The sequence below is a fragment of the Symsagittifera roscoffensis genome, chromosome 9, assembly GCF_963678635.1.
Source record: "Symsagittifera roscoffensis chromosome 9, txSymRosc1.1, whole genome shotgun sequence".
In the NCBI taxonomy this organism is placed as follows: domain Eukaryota; kingdom Metazoa; phylum Xenacoelomorpha; order Acoela; family Convolutidae; genus Symsagittifera; species Symsagittifera roscoffensis.
In genome coordinates this window covers 24,876,872-24,893,666 of record NC_087070.1, presented here as the reverse complement: position 1 = coordinate 24,893,666, position 16,795 = coordinate 24,876,872, and the positions used below count along the sequence as shown (strand labels likewise).

The following is a 16,795-nucleotide window of genomic DNA, read 5'->3' as shown; positions in this document are numbered from 1 at the left end:
AAAAATGGATTTTTTCGAGGGGTTATTCATGAAATTTACAATTTTTGATCGATGTTATCTCATTTTCTTTTTAGTGCAGCTGCTACGCATTACGTTTCATAACCCCCCCCCCCCCAGTTAAGCGACCCAGTTTACTTCCCCCCCCCCCGTTTTGTTTACCCCCTTCCCCACCCAGTTTACCCCCCCCCCCTCCCACACTCAGTTTACCTTCCGCCCAGCTTACATCCCCCCCCCCCCAGTTTACCCCACCTTTAGTTAGGGGGAGGGGATTTAAAAAACTTAAAGGGGCGAGGGGATGACGTTGAGACATGGCATTTACCAAAAGACATGGCCTTCATTCTGCAAGTTTCTCGCAAAGTTTGCAAAATTTCGCAAAAAATAATCTAATCAGTTCTAAAAATGAAATCGAATATATTCATTTATAATGGATTATAATGGATTCTTTTATAAAAAATACAAATCAGTCAATTATCTATTTGGTTCATTTTTTCAACATTTTGTTTCGTTTAGGTCCACGTTTTACATTACTAGCAGAGTCTGCACATAGCTAGCCAATTTCTCTTCATTGTAGAACATCCGTAAATATTTCTCTAGGGTCAAAAATCATGGTCTGAGCCAAGACTCCTCCACTTGGTCCTTGTGCCTCGGAAGCACACACTGGAAGCACGGAGCACGGCAAAAGACAGCCGGCACTTCACCCAGTTGATAGTTTTACTATAGGGTTTTTCCCACTTGGTAGATAATGCTTCTTCTTTTCTCCGAAGGAAACTTGCAAATTTTGGAGCAAGAATCCCATCAACAGACACGACAAGAGGAGTGAAAGACATATGTCTTTCCTGACACGCGTCTAAATATTTTGTCTTTTTCTGAACCTCTGCTGAGTGCAAAACACTCATGGGGCTTCTGTTCTGATAGGAGATGGCGTCGGTGTCAGAGACACGATTATCAAAAGACGCTCCTCCCTGTCTAACATAAACTCCAGGACAAAACAAATCTGCAATTAATGCGGGTGTCTCATCTTGTGGGTTGTATTCTCTAATAACAGGCTCTCTCTGTACATCCTTCCACACTAAAGAAGCTAAGTCGCCTACAGCATCCCTAATCTCATTGTGCCGTAAATTTAAGAGACCACATTTTTTGCACGCTAACGCATGCCGTAGGGTGAATGGTGACTGGCAACCATCACAAAAAGTTGGCGAAGCGTTCAAGTTTTTGTTTTACCGGACACTCAAGGCATCCCGAAACTCCACTTCCGAAAGATCAATGTTTTCTGCAGCAATCGGTAACGCTGTCAGCCAGGCAGACAAGCTTCCTTCGTTAATTCTTTTTACTGCGCGAACTTGGTCTGCTGGTAGCTCATTCAATAACTCCCCCAACAACTCTTCATGTTCTTCTTCCATTATTCGATGATGTTTTTTCCGCGATCGAGACATTTGCTTTCTGTGGTCTTCATGGGAAAAACTGTGCTGGTCAACAATAGCATCATAAAGAACCGTAACTGCTTCCCGTGAAGTGTTGTAAGACTCAAAAGCGAAACTGGTTGGCTTAGACACTCCAAGTCCACCCTTTTTTGCTGGCAAACAAAAGAGACGCCTCTCCATTGATGAAATCAACGAAGTTCCAAGTATCGCAGGTAAGAATTTCTTCATCAGAAGGTTCTCTAGTGGTTAAAAACGCTGACTAGAACCACCCAAAACACGATGGGAAAAATTCCATTCCGCTTGTAGGGACTTAGTCAGTCCTGATAAAGCACATTGTGGTTCTGTTTTTGCCACAAAAGAAGAAAGTTTCTCAATTTTGTCTACCCATTCAAGTTCTTTCTTTTTCAAATAGATGTCCTTATAACGGATTCTTATTTCAAAAATAATCGATTTCAGTGACAAAATTAATGGACTATAATGGCAATATAATCAATTTTGTGGTCTGAATTTTACATTTGTAAGGGATTATAATGGATTATTTTTGTCTCGGAAATCCGTTTCAATCGATTAGAATCCATGGGCGCTCGGTGCGGGTAACATCTGTTTATGGCTTTATCGGTGGCTAATCTTTACCGGTTGTCAATGACTAAAGATTTCTAACCACTAAGTCCGCGGTTCGTAGGATTAAATATGTCTTGAATTTTTACTAATTCGAGGCTTATTTCTACTTTTTCTAATTTCACTTGAGCTGCTTTTGTGTGCTAGTGTTTGCGAAAGCAGCTTCGCTTTGCTTTATAAAAATGTTTTCTGAGTGACTTGGGCCTCATTTTCTATCCACAATGTTGCAACTCTTTGTTCGCGTTGTTTTGCAAAAGTTGCGAAGCTCCAATTTGCTTTTGTATTCAAAAAACAAAAAATAGTTTCATAATGACAAGCATACAATCCAGTCAATTTCATATATCTGAAATGATTCTTCGAAAACTGCTCTCCTTGTTGAGAAGAATTGATCTGTATTTTTGAATTATTTTAAGACGTCATCCTCAATATTGTCTTAGTTTTGAAGCTACCTTAATACTTAATAAAAAGCTGGAGGCTAATTAAATGTTTCTTTTCTGCTCAACGGGTGTCTGCTCAAAGGCTGTCGGCCTTGTTCCGTCTAATAAGTTCTTTTAATTGCCCTTTCTACATTCAATTGTCTCGCCAAGACTTTTTTTGTTATAATATTTTTTCCCAAAAGAAATAGAAAAAGACAAGCTTTAGTTTCCCGTGACTCAATTGAGATTATGATTTTCCCTAACTCCTATTTTAAAACTGAACTAATAATAAGGTTAAATTAATAGTTATTTTTATAAATGGGCATGGGAATCATAGAAATGTTAAGCAACCACAATTTTCACGAAGCAACTTCTTTGCAATGTTAACGAAGCAACTTCTTTTAACGAAGCAACTTTTGCAATTTTAACGAAGCAATGGTAAGCAACTTCTTTTAACCAATAGTTAACGAAGAGTGAGTTAAATTTAGTACCGCAAAGCTGATGAACATAATAGACACGGTTGACAGGTGTCTAGTTCATAGCGATCAAATGATCAACATTAAATGACTATAGGACAATTCTTTTTAATTTTATGTCTTCAAACACTTAGTGGCCAACACACTACTACCACAGATTTTCTGAAAAGATTTTTTTGACAAGATAAACGATTTTGACTTTTTGGCAATATGCTGACTGTTTTCTAGTTTAAAGAGACCAAAAGTTCTATTACTGGTTGAGTTCAATTTTTTTTCTTTAGATTTGGGTTATTTTTTTGTTTCAATTCTTTTATTTGCATGCATGCAAACCTAAATTACCAATGGTTTTGCTATCTAAATTATCTAGCCGAATTTAGGTACTCAAAATGTTATTTAAAATTTTAGAACTTATAATTTATGAACAACTTATTTTTGATGTTTTTGGTGTAATGGGCAACTATCCAAGTACTCTCTGCTCACTTGCTGCTTGATAAAGATTTGTGAATACTTATTTCATGAGCGGTTGTGCTGTTGGACGTGCTCGCTTTAAACGGAACGTGATTCGATACAAAAATTAAGAAATTTTGTAGATGTGGTTTTGAATTTTGAAAAATTGTTTTCCCTGATTTGATGGCTTTAGTTTGATTGTCTGTGGGCTACCTTGTTTTACTATGTTTACTTAGTATCGCAATTGGTTTGGAACTCCGCTTCGTCTCCGGTTGTAAAACTCGATTTTTTTTGTTTTCGAACAACTTTTCCTGCAAACTTAGCTTCTGAACCTTCTCTATTTACTGCAAACAGTTATTTTTGCTACTTTTATGTACTCGTGATCTGCTAGTTGTAATTCTTAAGTACTTACTTCATTGTACTTACCAAGGGCTTATGGTATAGGTTAGCGTGGTTGAAAATTTGTTTAATTTAATTGAGTTGTATAGACGAAACATCTGTTTTTTTTTCTGCGTACCGAAACATCGATTATAATCTCTTAAGCAAATTTTAAGCAAATTTTACATGGAAAAAAGGGTTAATTAGGCTTTAAAATTGATTAGCGTGTATGTATCAATGTATATAATTGATTAGCGCACGTCACACATAAAGGTTTATATAATTTTAAAAATCCCTTATCATATTGATTTATATACATGTATATTTTTACTCATTTTTGCCACTGCAGGTTGATTCATTTCTCAACTTAATTTTAAACGTTTGAGTTTTGCAACAGATTAAAGCATTTTTTATCCAGTTGTCCAATCACTTTCAGTTTTATCGAATTGGCGTGCGATAAATTTTTGTGTGTTGTCGACCTTTTTTTAAATGTCGGCTCATTCGCTTTTCGGAGCTCACTTACAACTGTAAAAGACCCTATTTTGCAGAAATTGTCTGCGCCGCAAACAAGAAAAAAAAAACAGTCCAAAAACGCAGTTTTTGGTTAATTATGGAAAGATTTTACCAAAAATCTCGTTTTTCGGCGCGCATTCCTACCTCAAATTTTGTTCATATTGACGCAAAAGGTGAATTTAGAAAACTTTAAGCGTTAGTCAACCATAAATGGATGCCTGATTTAATTTTAAATTTTTGATAAACAGATTTGAGGGAATAAGGCTTTGGGCTGAACCACACCCAACCCCCCTCCCCTCCCAGCCCCTTCCTCGACACGATACGGTATCAAAAACATGTCAACAACTTTTTAATTTTTTTCTGGTAACTCTACTCTAAGGTAATGTAAGTTCTCCTACGATCATCGGAAGTTGAAAATTGAGAGTTCATCAACACATAATAAACTGTCTGTCGGCTGTGTTGCGGACTGCACAGTAATGGCATCGTTTTTTTGTCTTTTGTTTAAAAAATTTAAATTCATTTCTCAAATTTAAATTATCAAATTAAATGTGACTACAATAACGTTTAACTTGCAGTTTTCTCTCTCTCTCTCTCGTATCAATACTTGTTGATGACAGCCCACTGAATGTGCTTTTCCCTGTAGTTCAATCTTCCTCTGAACATGGTGTTGTCTTCGTACACCCGTCCTTGGTAGTACTCATTAATGGCCCCACACTGCGGCTCACTCAGCTGTGACATGTGGCCATGGACTAATTTGCGGAACGTCTGGAATCTAGAAACACAACCAGGCTGGGTTTAATCAATCTAACGGGGAATTTCAATATTTAAATATCAAATTTGCATACTAAAAAGGTCAACAACTGCTATAATTCATTGAGAGAACATGTCAAAGTTCTCATTGGGGGTCGGTTAGTCGAAAAAGAGGGTTAAGGTGGGTCCTCTTATCAATTAAATCGAACAATGGAAACAAATTTTTGACTGTATAGCACAAGCTTTTAATATCTGAACATTTGACTATGTTCAGATACGCACGGTTGCGGATCATGCACACAAGTTAGCTGAAACTCTCCAATTGTAATCAGCTTCATAGGCAGTCTGCATTTGACAATCGATTTCACCACAGTTGAAAAAATACCAAGCACTTCTCGTGATCTCAGCAGCAGCTAACTGTCTGCATTGCTTAAACTACGAAATTGTAAGGCCTTGTAAAGGGGAAGGATGCGCAAAACGACAGTCAAGGGTTTATGCTGGAAGAAAGCATACCTATAGCAGAGTTTGGTGTTGGCGAACCAAGCGGGAGTGTCCTCAATGGAGGGGTGGGAAAGAGACCAGGCAAGTTCACAACCACCCCTCCTGTTGTCCGTGTGGTCATGGTAAGGTTCAGTGTACTCATTCACGGGCACACACTCCTCCCCGGCGTCCTTAGCACCGCACTGGGCTTGAACTCCATTCGGCACGTGCTAGAATGGAACAAGATGTACATCTTTTTTCTCAAATCTTGCAGAAATAATGAACAGTAGACTAAGGTTCCAGCCGAGCTTTTTGAGGAGACTTGAATTCAAAATCTTAATAAAGACTTGCCTATAAAGATAACTTAAATTGACTTAGGTTAAGCTTTTATAGAGCATCAATCCAGCCTTCTAAGCTGCAGTTTTCTTCACTTTTAGTCTATTTTTCTACAACAAAAATACCAATGGGCCATTTTTCAGCTTCTAATTTGAGAAATGTTGTTGCGCAACAGATCATGAACTACACGCTTCTTTCATGGCTTTTCCACTTTGGAAGAAGTAGCCTGTGGATCAAAAGGAACGAGCTTACCTTGAAGCAAAACTGTGTCTGCATGAACCATTTATCCGACTCATTGGCCTCGGGTAATTCGGTGAATAGCCCCCATTGCAAGCGGCATCCCCCTGCACCCCTGCTCCAGTCTTTGAACATGGATGTGAACTCACCCACAGGAGCACATGTTGGCGATTGACCAGAGCAAAATTTACCTAAAAACTTTATTTCATAACATTTTTTTTGAAAAAAAATCTGGTTTTAATTGAAATTGCAAAGAATTACAGAAGAATTAGCTTTCTTTATGAAGTAAAAACATCAAATTTGAAAAGAGGGTGCGAAAAAACTGTTTTACACCAAGAGTCTAATTTGACTAAAATAAACCCAAACGAATGGTTCCAAATTTCTATCAACGAAACTTGAAAGGTTTTTGGATGTTTTCGAATATTTGAACTGATAAACAGGAAATTGGAAGTTTTACCCGGTAGGTCTGAAGAGTACTTGAAGCATAGTTTGGTTCCGCCCTTCGTCCACCAGTCGGGAGGGGAGAGAGTGGACTGGACTCTTTTGGCTATCGTGGACACCTCCGCGTGGCTGGGGAACGACTTTCTGCTCTCCTTGCGAACCTGCCACAATTAAAAACCGTTTCTACCGTCCCACAATTTCGAGTTGAAACACTATTTTAGAGTTCTCGTGTTGCATTAAAACTGTGAAAACCTTTTTTCAATAAATACTGAACATAACATCATCTATTTAGCCATAATCTTAGCTAAAATAATTATGAAAAGAAAACAGTTTGAAATGGCAGAGGGGTAGAGAATTGAAAAAATTCCCTTTTTTAAATTTCAGAAGAGTTGCCGGATAAGTAGTTTTTCGTTCAAAATATGTACCAGAATATACGCTTTGGTAGTATTGAATACATCGATTCATAACTGAAGTCGTGTAATTCGTTTCTACAACTTACCCATGCCTGTAGACTGGTGAGTTGTTTCACTCGTCCCCCCTCCCCCTTCGAGTAGAACTCAATGCCGCCGCCCAAAATTCTCTCTGCCTCCCCCAAGTAGGCTCCGTCTAGATGAACCTGCACAAATATTTAATATTAACAACAAATGAATTCGGTTCATTTTGAAATTCTCCGTGAAAGCGACACTATGAAAATGTTTGCGACGCAACCGAAAAAATTTGAAAAAATTTCCTATCATGGGAAAAAGTTAAAGTCTGCTAATCAGGGGCTGATCTAAGATTTTATCGAGGGATGAAGCAAAAAAAGCGTGCCAAAACAGGCCAAAAAAGGCGTGCCAAAATTATGCCAAAAAAGGCGTGCCAAAAACAGGAAAAAAAAATGGACACTTTGGAAAACTTTTACCAAAAAGTTGAGTTTATTTTTGGTGCGCGCTCCCCCTCAAAGTTAGTATGTATTAGCGCCGAAGGATCAGTTACGTTCAGTCGGCCAAAAATGGATATCTCAAAATAGTACAAATGTGGGACCGTGTGGGTCGTCAGGGGGCCGAATCCTTGAAAAAAGGAGCCCACCCCAACCCCTAAATCCGCTACTGCTGCTAATTAAAGCACAATTATATTTGAACTCTAACAACTTTCGAGTTTAGGTTCTGTTTATAACTGTTGGCCTCAAAGAATTTTCTTGAGTTTACTTATTTTATGTATTAAATTGCCAATAGCAGTAAATGCGAGAACTTCCTGCATAACAGATTTCGTTTTCATTTCTGGACCCCAAGATTATTGACAGTTTCTGAAACTTATTTGTGCACATCAATGGAATGTTGATGCCCCCTCCCCCGCTGACCTGAGTTGCTGTCTTCAGTGCCTGTTGTCTTTTGGGGTCCCCCCTAATCAAAGTGTAGAGGGGGGCCAGCTGGGCTGATATGAGGGCGGGCGAGTCCAATGCAGTGTGCAGCCATTCGAACAGACCCCCCTCCAGAAACACTGAGGGCTGTCCTCCGTAGATGAAGTCCTAGTGGTAATACACGTGAAGTAAACGGCAAACAGATGCAATTACACTCATGTGACCAACAAAAATTTTTAAACCTACCATCCTCAGTTAATGCTTAATCATTTCTATATATTGGCTTACACTTCATTTAAATTATGTAAACTTTTCGATTTAAACGTTTGATTTCAACCACTTTCGATGAGTCATGAAGTGATCCACTATACAACATGATCGCCTCCTATCTGTTATCTGATTGTTTTAAAGACCTCGTTGTTTTCAGCATAAGAGCTCTCAGGCGGTACCTTGGTTGTGGTGCTCTTAACAAACTCCTCGTCCATTTCTGCTACAAATTCCTCTCCTTGCCCTTCTCTTCCCCCCTCGCTGTCCGTCTGCTGAGTGCGGTTCCTCCTCGTATGTGCACTGAACCACTACACGGAAGGCTTTCATTTTTACCCCCTCCCCACCTTCGTATCTTCTCCCGCAACACTCTCCCCACAGCCTTGTCTTTTATAAAGTAGCCAGGGTCTTAAAACTGTAACCAATCTCTTTTTTGGGGACGACGTACCCATGCAATATTTTAACCTTGAAACCATTTTCAGAAAAACTAGAATTGCAAATAAGATTCAATTTGAAGTTCAAAGAAAAACAAGCGTTTAAAAATATGATGCAAACCCAACTTTCAAAGGATTGCTTTTAAGTTTTTGACCAAGTTAACCACCAAACTTGATGACAACAACCGAACGGCGGCAGATATAGAAATAGAGAGGGGTGAAAGGGGGTGAAAATGAGGCCTGATAAAAGGATGCTCTGGCTTGTCTGCCCACTTCCTCGGGGCCCTCCTGGTCGAAGTACTCCCTCAGGGTGTAGAGGATCAGTTGCATATAGGGTCCCACTTTGGCCGAGGTGAGGTGGTGGGTGCCGAAAGTGCGGATGAATTGGGCATATCCCTCTGAAAACAAAAACTTACGTCATGTATTTACGAGCTCACAAAAAAACTCTGTGAGATTACATGCTGAAAAACATTCTTAAATAAAGGGACAGAAAGCTAGGATTTGTTAAACGACTGAATATTCACAGTTTTAACAATTTCTCCTGTGAGTACGTTCTCATCGGAAAAATTTAATTTGGTAAGAAAAAAGGATGATTAAGACTAGAAAAGTTATAGGTTATTTCAAATAGTCGTTTAGTTTTGTTTCAGACTGGGAACAGCTGATTATGATTTTCAAACGGTTCTCACCTTTGTTTTTCTCATAAGTGTCCGGAAGAGCAGCCAGAGCCCTCCCCACATTTCTACCCAGCTTAAGACTGTCGCCAGAAGTAGAAGGGGTCAAGTATATACGAGTGGGGGACAGAAAAGAGGACACTGAGGTCACGACTGAGGAGTGGTCCATGACATGGTCACCAATTGTGATGACACTCTTGCTGCGGGAGAACATACCACTCCCTGTCAACCCCTCCTTGGCCTCAGACCCTCCTTCTTCGCCCGCCTCGTCAGATAGAAGACCAAATCGACGTGCCAGGAACTGAAATGTCCGACCACTGTTAAACTATGAAAGAAGTATTAAATCAAAGTTTTTCAAGATAATTATTTTGCTTATTATTTAAATAGATTTTTGGTTTTTGAAGAATTGAAAAACTTGCATTAAAAGCTCAATTGTGAGAAAATTGTATATTTTATTCTCTTCGATAGCATTTTTGTTTTGAAACACATTTTGAGAGAAAAGGTCCAAAGACGATAACAGTTTCAAGTATTGACCAGATGATCACACAGCTAAATAGAAAGCTCGGAATGTTATTACTGCTCTTCAAAGTATCCTTCTCTTCAGTATCCTTCTCTTAATCTCTTCAAAGTAATTTTTGAAAAGAAAAAAAGTTAAAGCTAAAATTAATTATTCTTAACTGAAGGAAGCTCTCTTCTATTTTTTCGACTTTTGAACAGCCAATTTTTACATTATTGTTCCGACTTTCGATACGAAAGTAACGGAATATTTGTGCTCGGGGTGGTTTTTTTTCTTCAGACAAATTTCGACTTTTTAACTGGCCATTTTTGACGGAATTTTTAAAATATTATTCAAAAAGTATTGTTGTCCTGAGCTCAAAATTGGAAAGATATTTCACAAGTGATTATTTTTTGTAAAGTTACGGGGGTTTAAAGATTGCCATTTTGGCCAATTTGGGACAATTAACGCGCGATATATTTCGATCTCTTAACGCGTAAGCGGAGAGTTAATCCGTCTTAGAAATCGTTCCGAATAGGCTAAAAGAAGCTTATTTACCATAATTGATTTGTTACAAGGAGCGAAATCTATCCTTTTGTACTTTATATGGCGTGTGGGAGGGTGATTTTCATTAAAAAATTTAAAAAATTTCGAATTTAAGAAAAAAAAATTTCATTTTGTTTTATTTCATTTAATTTTTTTTAATGTTCTTTCTGCTCCATAAACCTTAAAAGGCAGTCGAAATTTTCCGGGTTTTGCCCTGATACGAACAGACAGTCGGAGAAACACCTTGAGCTTGAAACAGAAAAAGACCTGCGATCATTATTGTAAATTTAATGGGCGTTTAAAAAGTTAGAACCACTTATCATATTACTGTTTAATTGATCTCCTGTCATGGCAAAGATAGTGACGATAGCTCACCAGACACCTATCTTTAAGCTTACAACATTTTAACCAATTTTGGATGCAATAGTGTTAACACATGGAAGTTTGGGATGCAAGAAAACGGCCTTGAGCCTCAAAAATGCGTCTCTCAACAAAATAATTCACTCTGAAATGAAAGAACAAAAATACAAACTGACTGTTGAGACAGGATTGATAGCTTTTCATTGATCTTCTGTGGATTGCGAAAACCTTATTTGCCATTACTATTTTATTATACAGGCTAATTTGGGATAATCAACATGCAGCATAATTTGTTCTATTTGAGCGTAAGCGGCGGGCGAAAGGAAAAATTTTAAGTTGAAATGAGGCAACTTGTTCCAAGTCGCAAAATATATGAATTTGTACTTTACTTTATGTTTTAGGGGATAAAATGAGGAAAAAAGAGAAAACATTTATTTTTTTGAACTTTTAATCAAGTTTTTTGACAAAAATTGTTTTGTGGTCATCAAAAACCAATCCGTCAGGGCATTTAGCGTTTCAAGCATAGTTGTTTCAAATTGGAATCACTTCAGAGATAGATTGATTCGCGGCTTCGGCTACATGTTAGAAAAAAAAGACTTAAGTAACATCCCAAAATAGTAACTTTTGAACTACCACAACTCAATGAAAATGATCAACGGTAAGAAATTGTTTCAGTTTTGAGCTCAAAAATCCCGGAGCAAAAATCTAGTGCAGTAAAATTCGGAGCGAAACTCGGGCTGAGCATTTTAATAATTTGAGAGCAACTTTATCGAACTTGATTTTATAAGGAACCTTATTTTTTGACGGGTCTTTTCCACTTTCCGCTCCACATTTGAATCTCAAGTTTAAAAAATTTATTTAACTTTGTCATAATGCAATAAATTATTTCTTCTCCATGCATTACTTTGTGGCATCACGTTTTAACCGTAATAACAAGTAAGACAATTTGAAAAGACAACTTAAAATGTGGAGTGAGTTGAAAAGACCGCTTTTGCTTAGCCATGGGTTTATTTACTTTGCTTCACAAAAGACGAAGTTTCGATAAAATCATTTTTAATTTATCGCTAAATCATGCGTGCGCAATGCTGACACCTTTTTCACCCATATTGCTTCTAAAAAGTTTGTTTAAAATAACCTCTTTGTCACGTTATCTTAAACGTTTACAGCGCAAAAAAACTTGCGGCAGAAACGAATTTTTTGTGTTTCAAAAGAGCCAAAAGAGCCCAATGGAAAAATAGACGCACTGAAGCACATTTTGAGCCCCAAGTTTAGTTAATTGAGATCATTTATCTCCTTCCATGGCAAATCGGGGACCAAAACTTGGGTTAATTCTGCCACTGTCCAAAAACGATTCCCCGATAGACTCGGACCCTTTCACTTAGTATCGAAGACCTCTATGTTATCTTCGTTCTACCAATGCTTAGAGTTACTATTTATTGTTCCAACTTTCGAAAAAGTGAGGAAGATATATGCCTAGGGTGGTTTTTTGTTCAGATCGGTTGTACAATAGTTGAAAGCGTATGGGCATCGATCCGGAAATCTTTGGAATACCAAGCAAGTATGATTGCACTAGACTAAAAAGCGGATGGCTTTGCTGCTCGAATAACACTTTGGCAGTTTCAATACGCAAATTTTTATGCATTAAATTGTCCGCATTCATAATCGCTCCAAATTGAGTTGACACAAGCTAATTGGTCTTGTTAATTCCATACACGACTCAAAATTTAACACTCAAAGTTTGAAATTATCAATCTAAAATTCGTAGTTTGCCAGTAAAAAAGAACTATTCGAGACCATTTAATAGGCAGTCGGAACATTCATGGCATTGCCCTGATATACGATCAGCCTTGTTTAGTCTATATAAACCAAAATTAGGAAACTAATTGGGCCCAATTTTCAAAAAATTGGCATCATTCATCTACTTTTGTTACAATTTCGGCTGATTCAGCCCGTTTTTCTAGCAAATTGGAGCTACAGTGCTGATTTAAATTAACCGGACAAAACGCGTTAAACTTGAAATTTAAAACCCGTTTTTCTCAAATTGGGTTGAGTTTAGGTAAAAACTTATGAAGACAACACTTGCTTAAAACTTTAGCAGAATTAATATGGTGTAAATTGTTTTGCGAAATTCAAGCCCGAAAAATTTACCCCAAAAATGGGTCATTTTGGCTTTTCTTAGTTAATCAAAAATTACGCCGAAAATACCCAGTCGATCACAGACATAATAATATCATAGTGAGCCCCTTACGTAGCCCAACAAACTTTATGAAGGGTATTTTCTCCAAAAAGTTGTATAAAATAATTTATTTTTGTTTGATAGACAAAAAAGGCCGTTTTACTATATAAAATACCAACTTTTTATTTTGAAACAATTTTGAAACATTTTGCATTTTTTTTGGAGAAAATACCCTTCATAAAGTTTGTTGGGCCAAGTAAGGGGCTCACTATGATATAATTATGTCTGTGATCGACTGGGTATCTTCGACGTAATTTTTGATTAACTATGAAAAGCCAAAACGACCCATTTTTGGGTTAAAATTTCGGGCCCGAATTTCGCAAAACAAATTACACCATATTAATTCTGCTAAAGTTTTAAGCAATAGTTGTCTTCATAAGTTTTCACCTAATTTCAACCCAATTTGAGAAAAACGGGTTTTAAATTTCAAGTTTAACGCGTTTTGTCCGGTTAATTTAAATCAGCACTGTATTTAGCTCCTAATGGTTAAAAAAATGGGCTCAATCAACCCCTTTTCCAATTTTGAGCTCATTCAGCCCCATACTGATAACACTTTGACCATTATACCATTTTATGAGCCCCATATGATAAAATTCGAGCTAATTAAGTTCCACATGCTGAAACTTGGGCTCATTCGGATCATGTTCCTAAAAATTGAGCTCAGCCAGCACCCCATGGAAAACAGAGACCAAAACAGGAACATTATATTTTAGGGAAATTCACTTGTGCATATAAGCATAGAATTAACCCTTCATCGGGGAAGGAATTTTTAACAACGCACCACGTAGGAAATACTTAGCGAGATGCAATTCTTTTTACGAGAAGGACCTCTTCCCTCTCGGAACAATCCCTCCTTCAGACTTTATTTAATATTTTCACCCGCGTTGGGGCTATGAGTTTTGGGCCCCAATCTATATTGATTGGGACTATATGAAAGTGTGAACATAAAACCACGAATAGAACTTTTGGTTTAACTGACCTGTTTTGCATGTTCGTAATTTGAGAAGGTGTGAGTGTCTGTGTTGATCCATCCGGTGGGTTCTGCAATCGGCAACCCCCACACCTGGTCCGGCACTTCATACAGCTTCCCACTGTGGGGACTCCGCCACTTCTTGCCCTCCTTGCACGTGTAGTCCACTATGGGGCCTAGAGGGAAAAGGAACTATGTAGATAGCTTGCATCACAAAATCAGCTACAAATCATTGCGGTCGCAATTGAGTGGACCCAAAACATTTGAAAACACCTCCTGTTGAGTTAAACCGATACCAGTCATTGGTCAGATCAATCATTTTTTACCAGCGCAGATAAAAACTATCTTACGAGAACCCTCAGGATAGATATAGAGGTGAATTCCCTTGCACATAAATGATGATAAGTAAATCATCTGATTGAACCTCTGTTTATCAAATCTTATTGGACGAAAAATAAAATAGATCAGAGGAAAATGGACTACCAACTGAATTTGGCGGACTGGAGCTACCAGTTGATCTTGTTGGTACTTTCACATTTCTTTAACGTTTTTTTCCTAGGTTTTTGCCACATTTATTTGGTGATTTTGGCGTGAAAACCGATTATGTAATAATTTCTAGATGATGTGAACTTATGTGACCTTTGAATCCGGCGTCAGTGTCCATGTGTAGATTAAGTATATCAACTGCGGTAATATCCACGCCCCTTCTCAGAAGAGCCACGCCCCCAGGCACATCAGACCCACACTGCGCCTCTATACTTTCCTCATAGGAAGCATAGGAAGGGGCAGGGTTAGATTTACCCACCCTGGCCGACACTATCGCACACGCCACACCCAAAAGCAGCAGAACAGCCGGGCTAGCTTTAAAGACAAATCGAATTAATGTGAGTGCAGATCTGAGAAATACATACTTGAACCAGAATATTCGGTTGCTGTGCGCCGATGAGAGTTATTTCGGCAAATTAAAAAAAATCGAAATTAGATTTTGAAAACTTGAAATTGTTTTGTTCTTGAAACTTTTTTCTGAAAACTTCAATAAAGACTGATAAAATTGTAGTCAAAAACGAAACAGTGGCTAAAGGTCCGTCGTTATATGAACAGACTTCAAAAAAATTGTTTGAAAAAGGTTCTGTAACGTTTAAATGCTGTTGCATACGGCGAAATTCTAGATTTATATTTATTTATAAACTTATTTGTAAATTAAAGTTATAAGTTTGTAAACTTTTTAGCATTTATAATAATTTTTGCTAGCACCATGAGTCCTACCTGTAAGACGCGAACCACCTGTCCCTGTCTTGATCATCTTGGACAAAAGTTTTGTTCGTTTCCTTTGCTTTATGTTCGCTGTTCGTTTGCTCTATTCCAAAGTCAATTTTATTTTGTCACCTGACCGTGTTTTCAAACTGTGTACATTGTTTTGACCCTGGCCTCCAAAATGATGTTGTTTCTCGTTGTTTATTTTGTAAATAGCAAATCCCAAAATCAATTTCAAGCATCGTTTGTAGTTTCGGCAGCTACAGGGTTTCAAAAAAGGTCATACTTCTCAAACATTTGTTTTTTTCTAACTTTTCGATTTCGGGTTTTTCTAAAAGATTTTCTGCAGCATGAAAAACTAACCAGGAAGAGAAATAATAAGCTAGTACTATTAGAAAAAATTATTTAGGGAAACCTGCCTATATATTTTCTCCGAAGGATTATGAAATAATGTTTCCGAATTAAAAAGTTGTGTTTGAGAACAAAATAACAACACTCATAAAACATGATGGCTACTATTTTGTACTCAAATGTAAATTTGCAACTGAAAAACATTCAAAAACATCGTCGGGGACAATATACCGGCAGATACTCCAAACTTACACTACCTGATAGGGATGTTTGCTTCCGGTTACAACCAGGGACACTGTTTATTTTTGAATAAACCTTTAAAAAATTCATTGTTCCTATTTTCGAAGAAGCAGTAAATATACACGGGGTGGTTTTATTCAGATCAATATCTGAAATAGAGTTTGGAAATGTGAATCATAAGTGAAAACGGTGTGTTCCCGGCCAGGTATGCAACGCACTATCCAAAATTTGCTTTAAACTTCCAAAATTTGCCTGTGCAATATTTTTAAGTTTTTATCCTTGATGCTGAAAAGCGTAAATTAAATTATTATCCCGCACCCAAAGTTTTCGAAATTGATGCCCGGCAAGCTGATTGGTCATAACACTTCCTTACACGACCTCAAAATGAACAAGTCGTAAAAGGAATTCTTATGACTAATTAGCTTGCCTGATTTCAATTTGCCTGATAATCATCCATCCCTTTTACGTTTTAGCATCATGGATAAAGTCTTCAAAAAATTAAACAAGCTCAAACTAACGTAAGTTCAAACCCGCCTGGGATCTACCCGCTTTCAGCTCTGAACCACATTTTAAAAATTTCTTTCAGATATTAGTCTTAATATAGAGATTTGCAAAAAGTTCGGACATACAGATTTATGTAAATAAGCAATAGCTTTTTTCAGACAAGCTTGAGTGAGGCACAAGTTTAGTCTGATAACCTAGAATTGTATGCATACTTTTTTTAAAATGGTCAATTGCTCTTTTAACTAATTTAGTCAGCTCGAACTTTTTGTTATTGTTCCGACTTTCGATACGAAAGTAACGGAATATTTGTGCTCGGGTGGGTTTTTTTTCCTTCAGACAAATTTCGACTTTTTAAATAGCCATTTTTGACGGAAATTTTTTAAATATCATTCGAAAGGCATTGTTGTCCGGAGCTCAAATTTGAAAAGATATTTCACCTGTGATCATTTTCGTAAGGTTATGGGGGTTTAAAGATTGCCATTTTGACGCGTAAGCGGAGACTTAATCCGTCTTAGAAATCGTTCCATTTGGTTGAAAGAGCTTATTTGCCATAATTGATTTGTTACAAGGAGCAAAATCTATCGTTTTGTACTTTATATGGCGTGTGGGGGGATGAT

At 37.5% G+C, this 16,795-nt stretch overlaps 1 protein-coding gene across 1 annotated transcript; it reads right to left on the bottom strand.

Annotated features, from left to right (window-relative positions):
* Window positions 1-4,827: 4,827 nt before the first annotated feature.
* Window positions 4,828-15,245, bottom strand: LOC134854435 (perivitellin-2 67 kDa subunit-like). The gene is made up of 12 exons (XM_063870682.1): window positions 15,096-15,245; window positions 14,469-14,690; window positions 13,839-14,005; window positions 9,237-9,522; window positions 8,791-8,948; window positions 8,302-8,427; window positions 7,853-8,020; window positions 7,013-7,129; window positions 6,530-6,674; window positions 6,088-6,263; window positions 5,533-5,729; window positions 4,828-5,041 (listed from the first exon to the last, which is right to left on the bottom strand). Exons 1-12 carry the CDS (start codon window positions 15,130-15,132, stop codon window positions 4,867-4,869), a joined length of 1,974 nt encoding a protein of 657 aa, XP_063726752.1. The 5' UTR covers window positions 15,133-15,245; the 3' UTR covers window positions 4,828-4,866.
* Window positions 15,246-16,795: the final 1,550 nt, after the last annotated feature.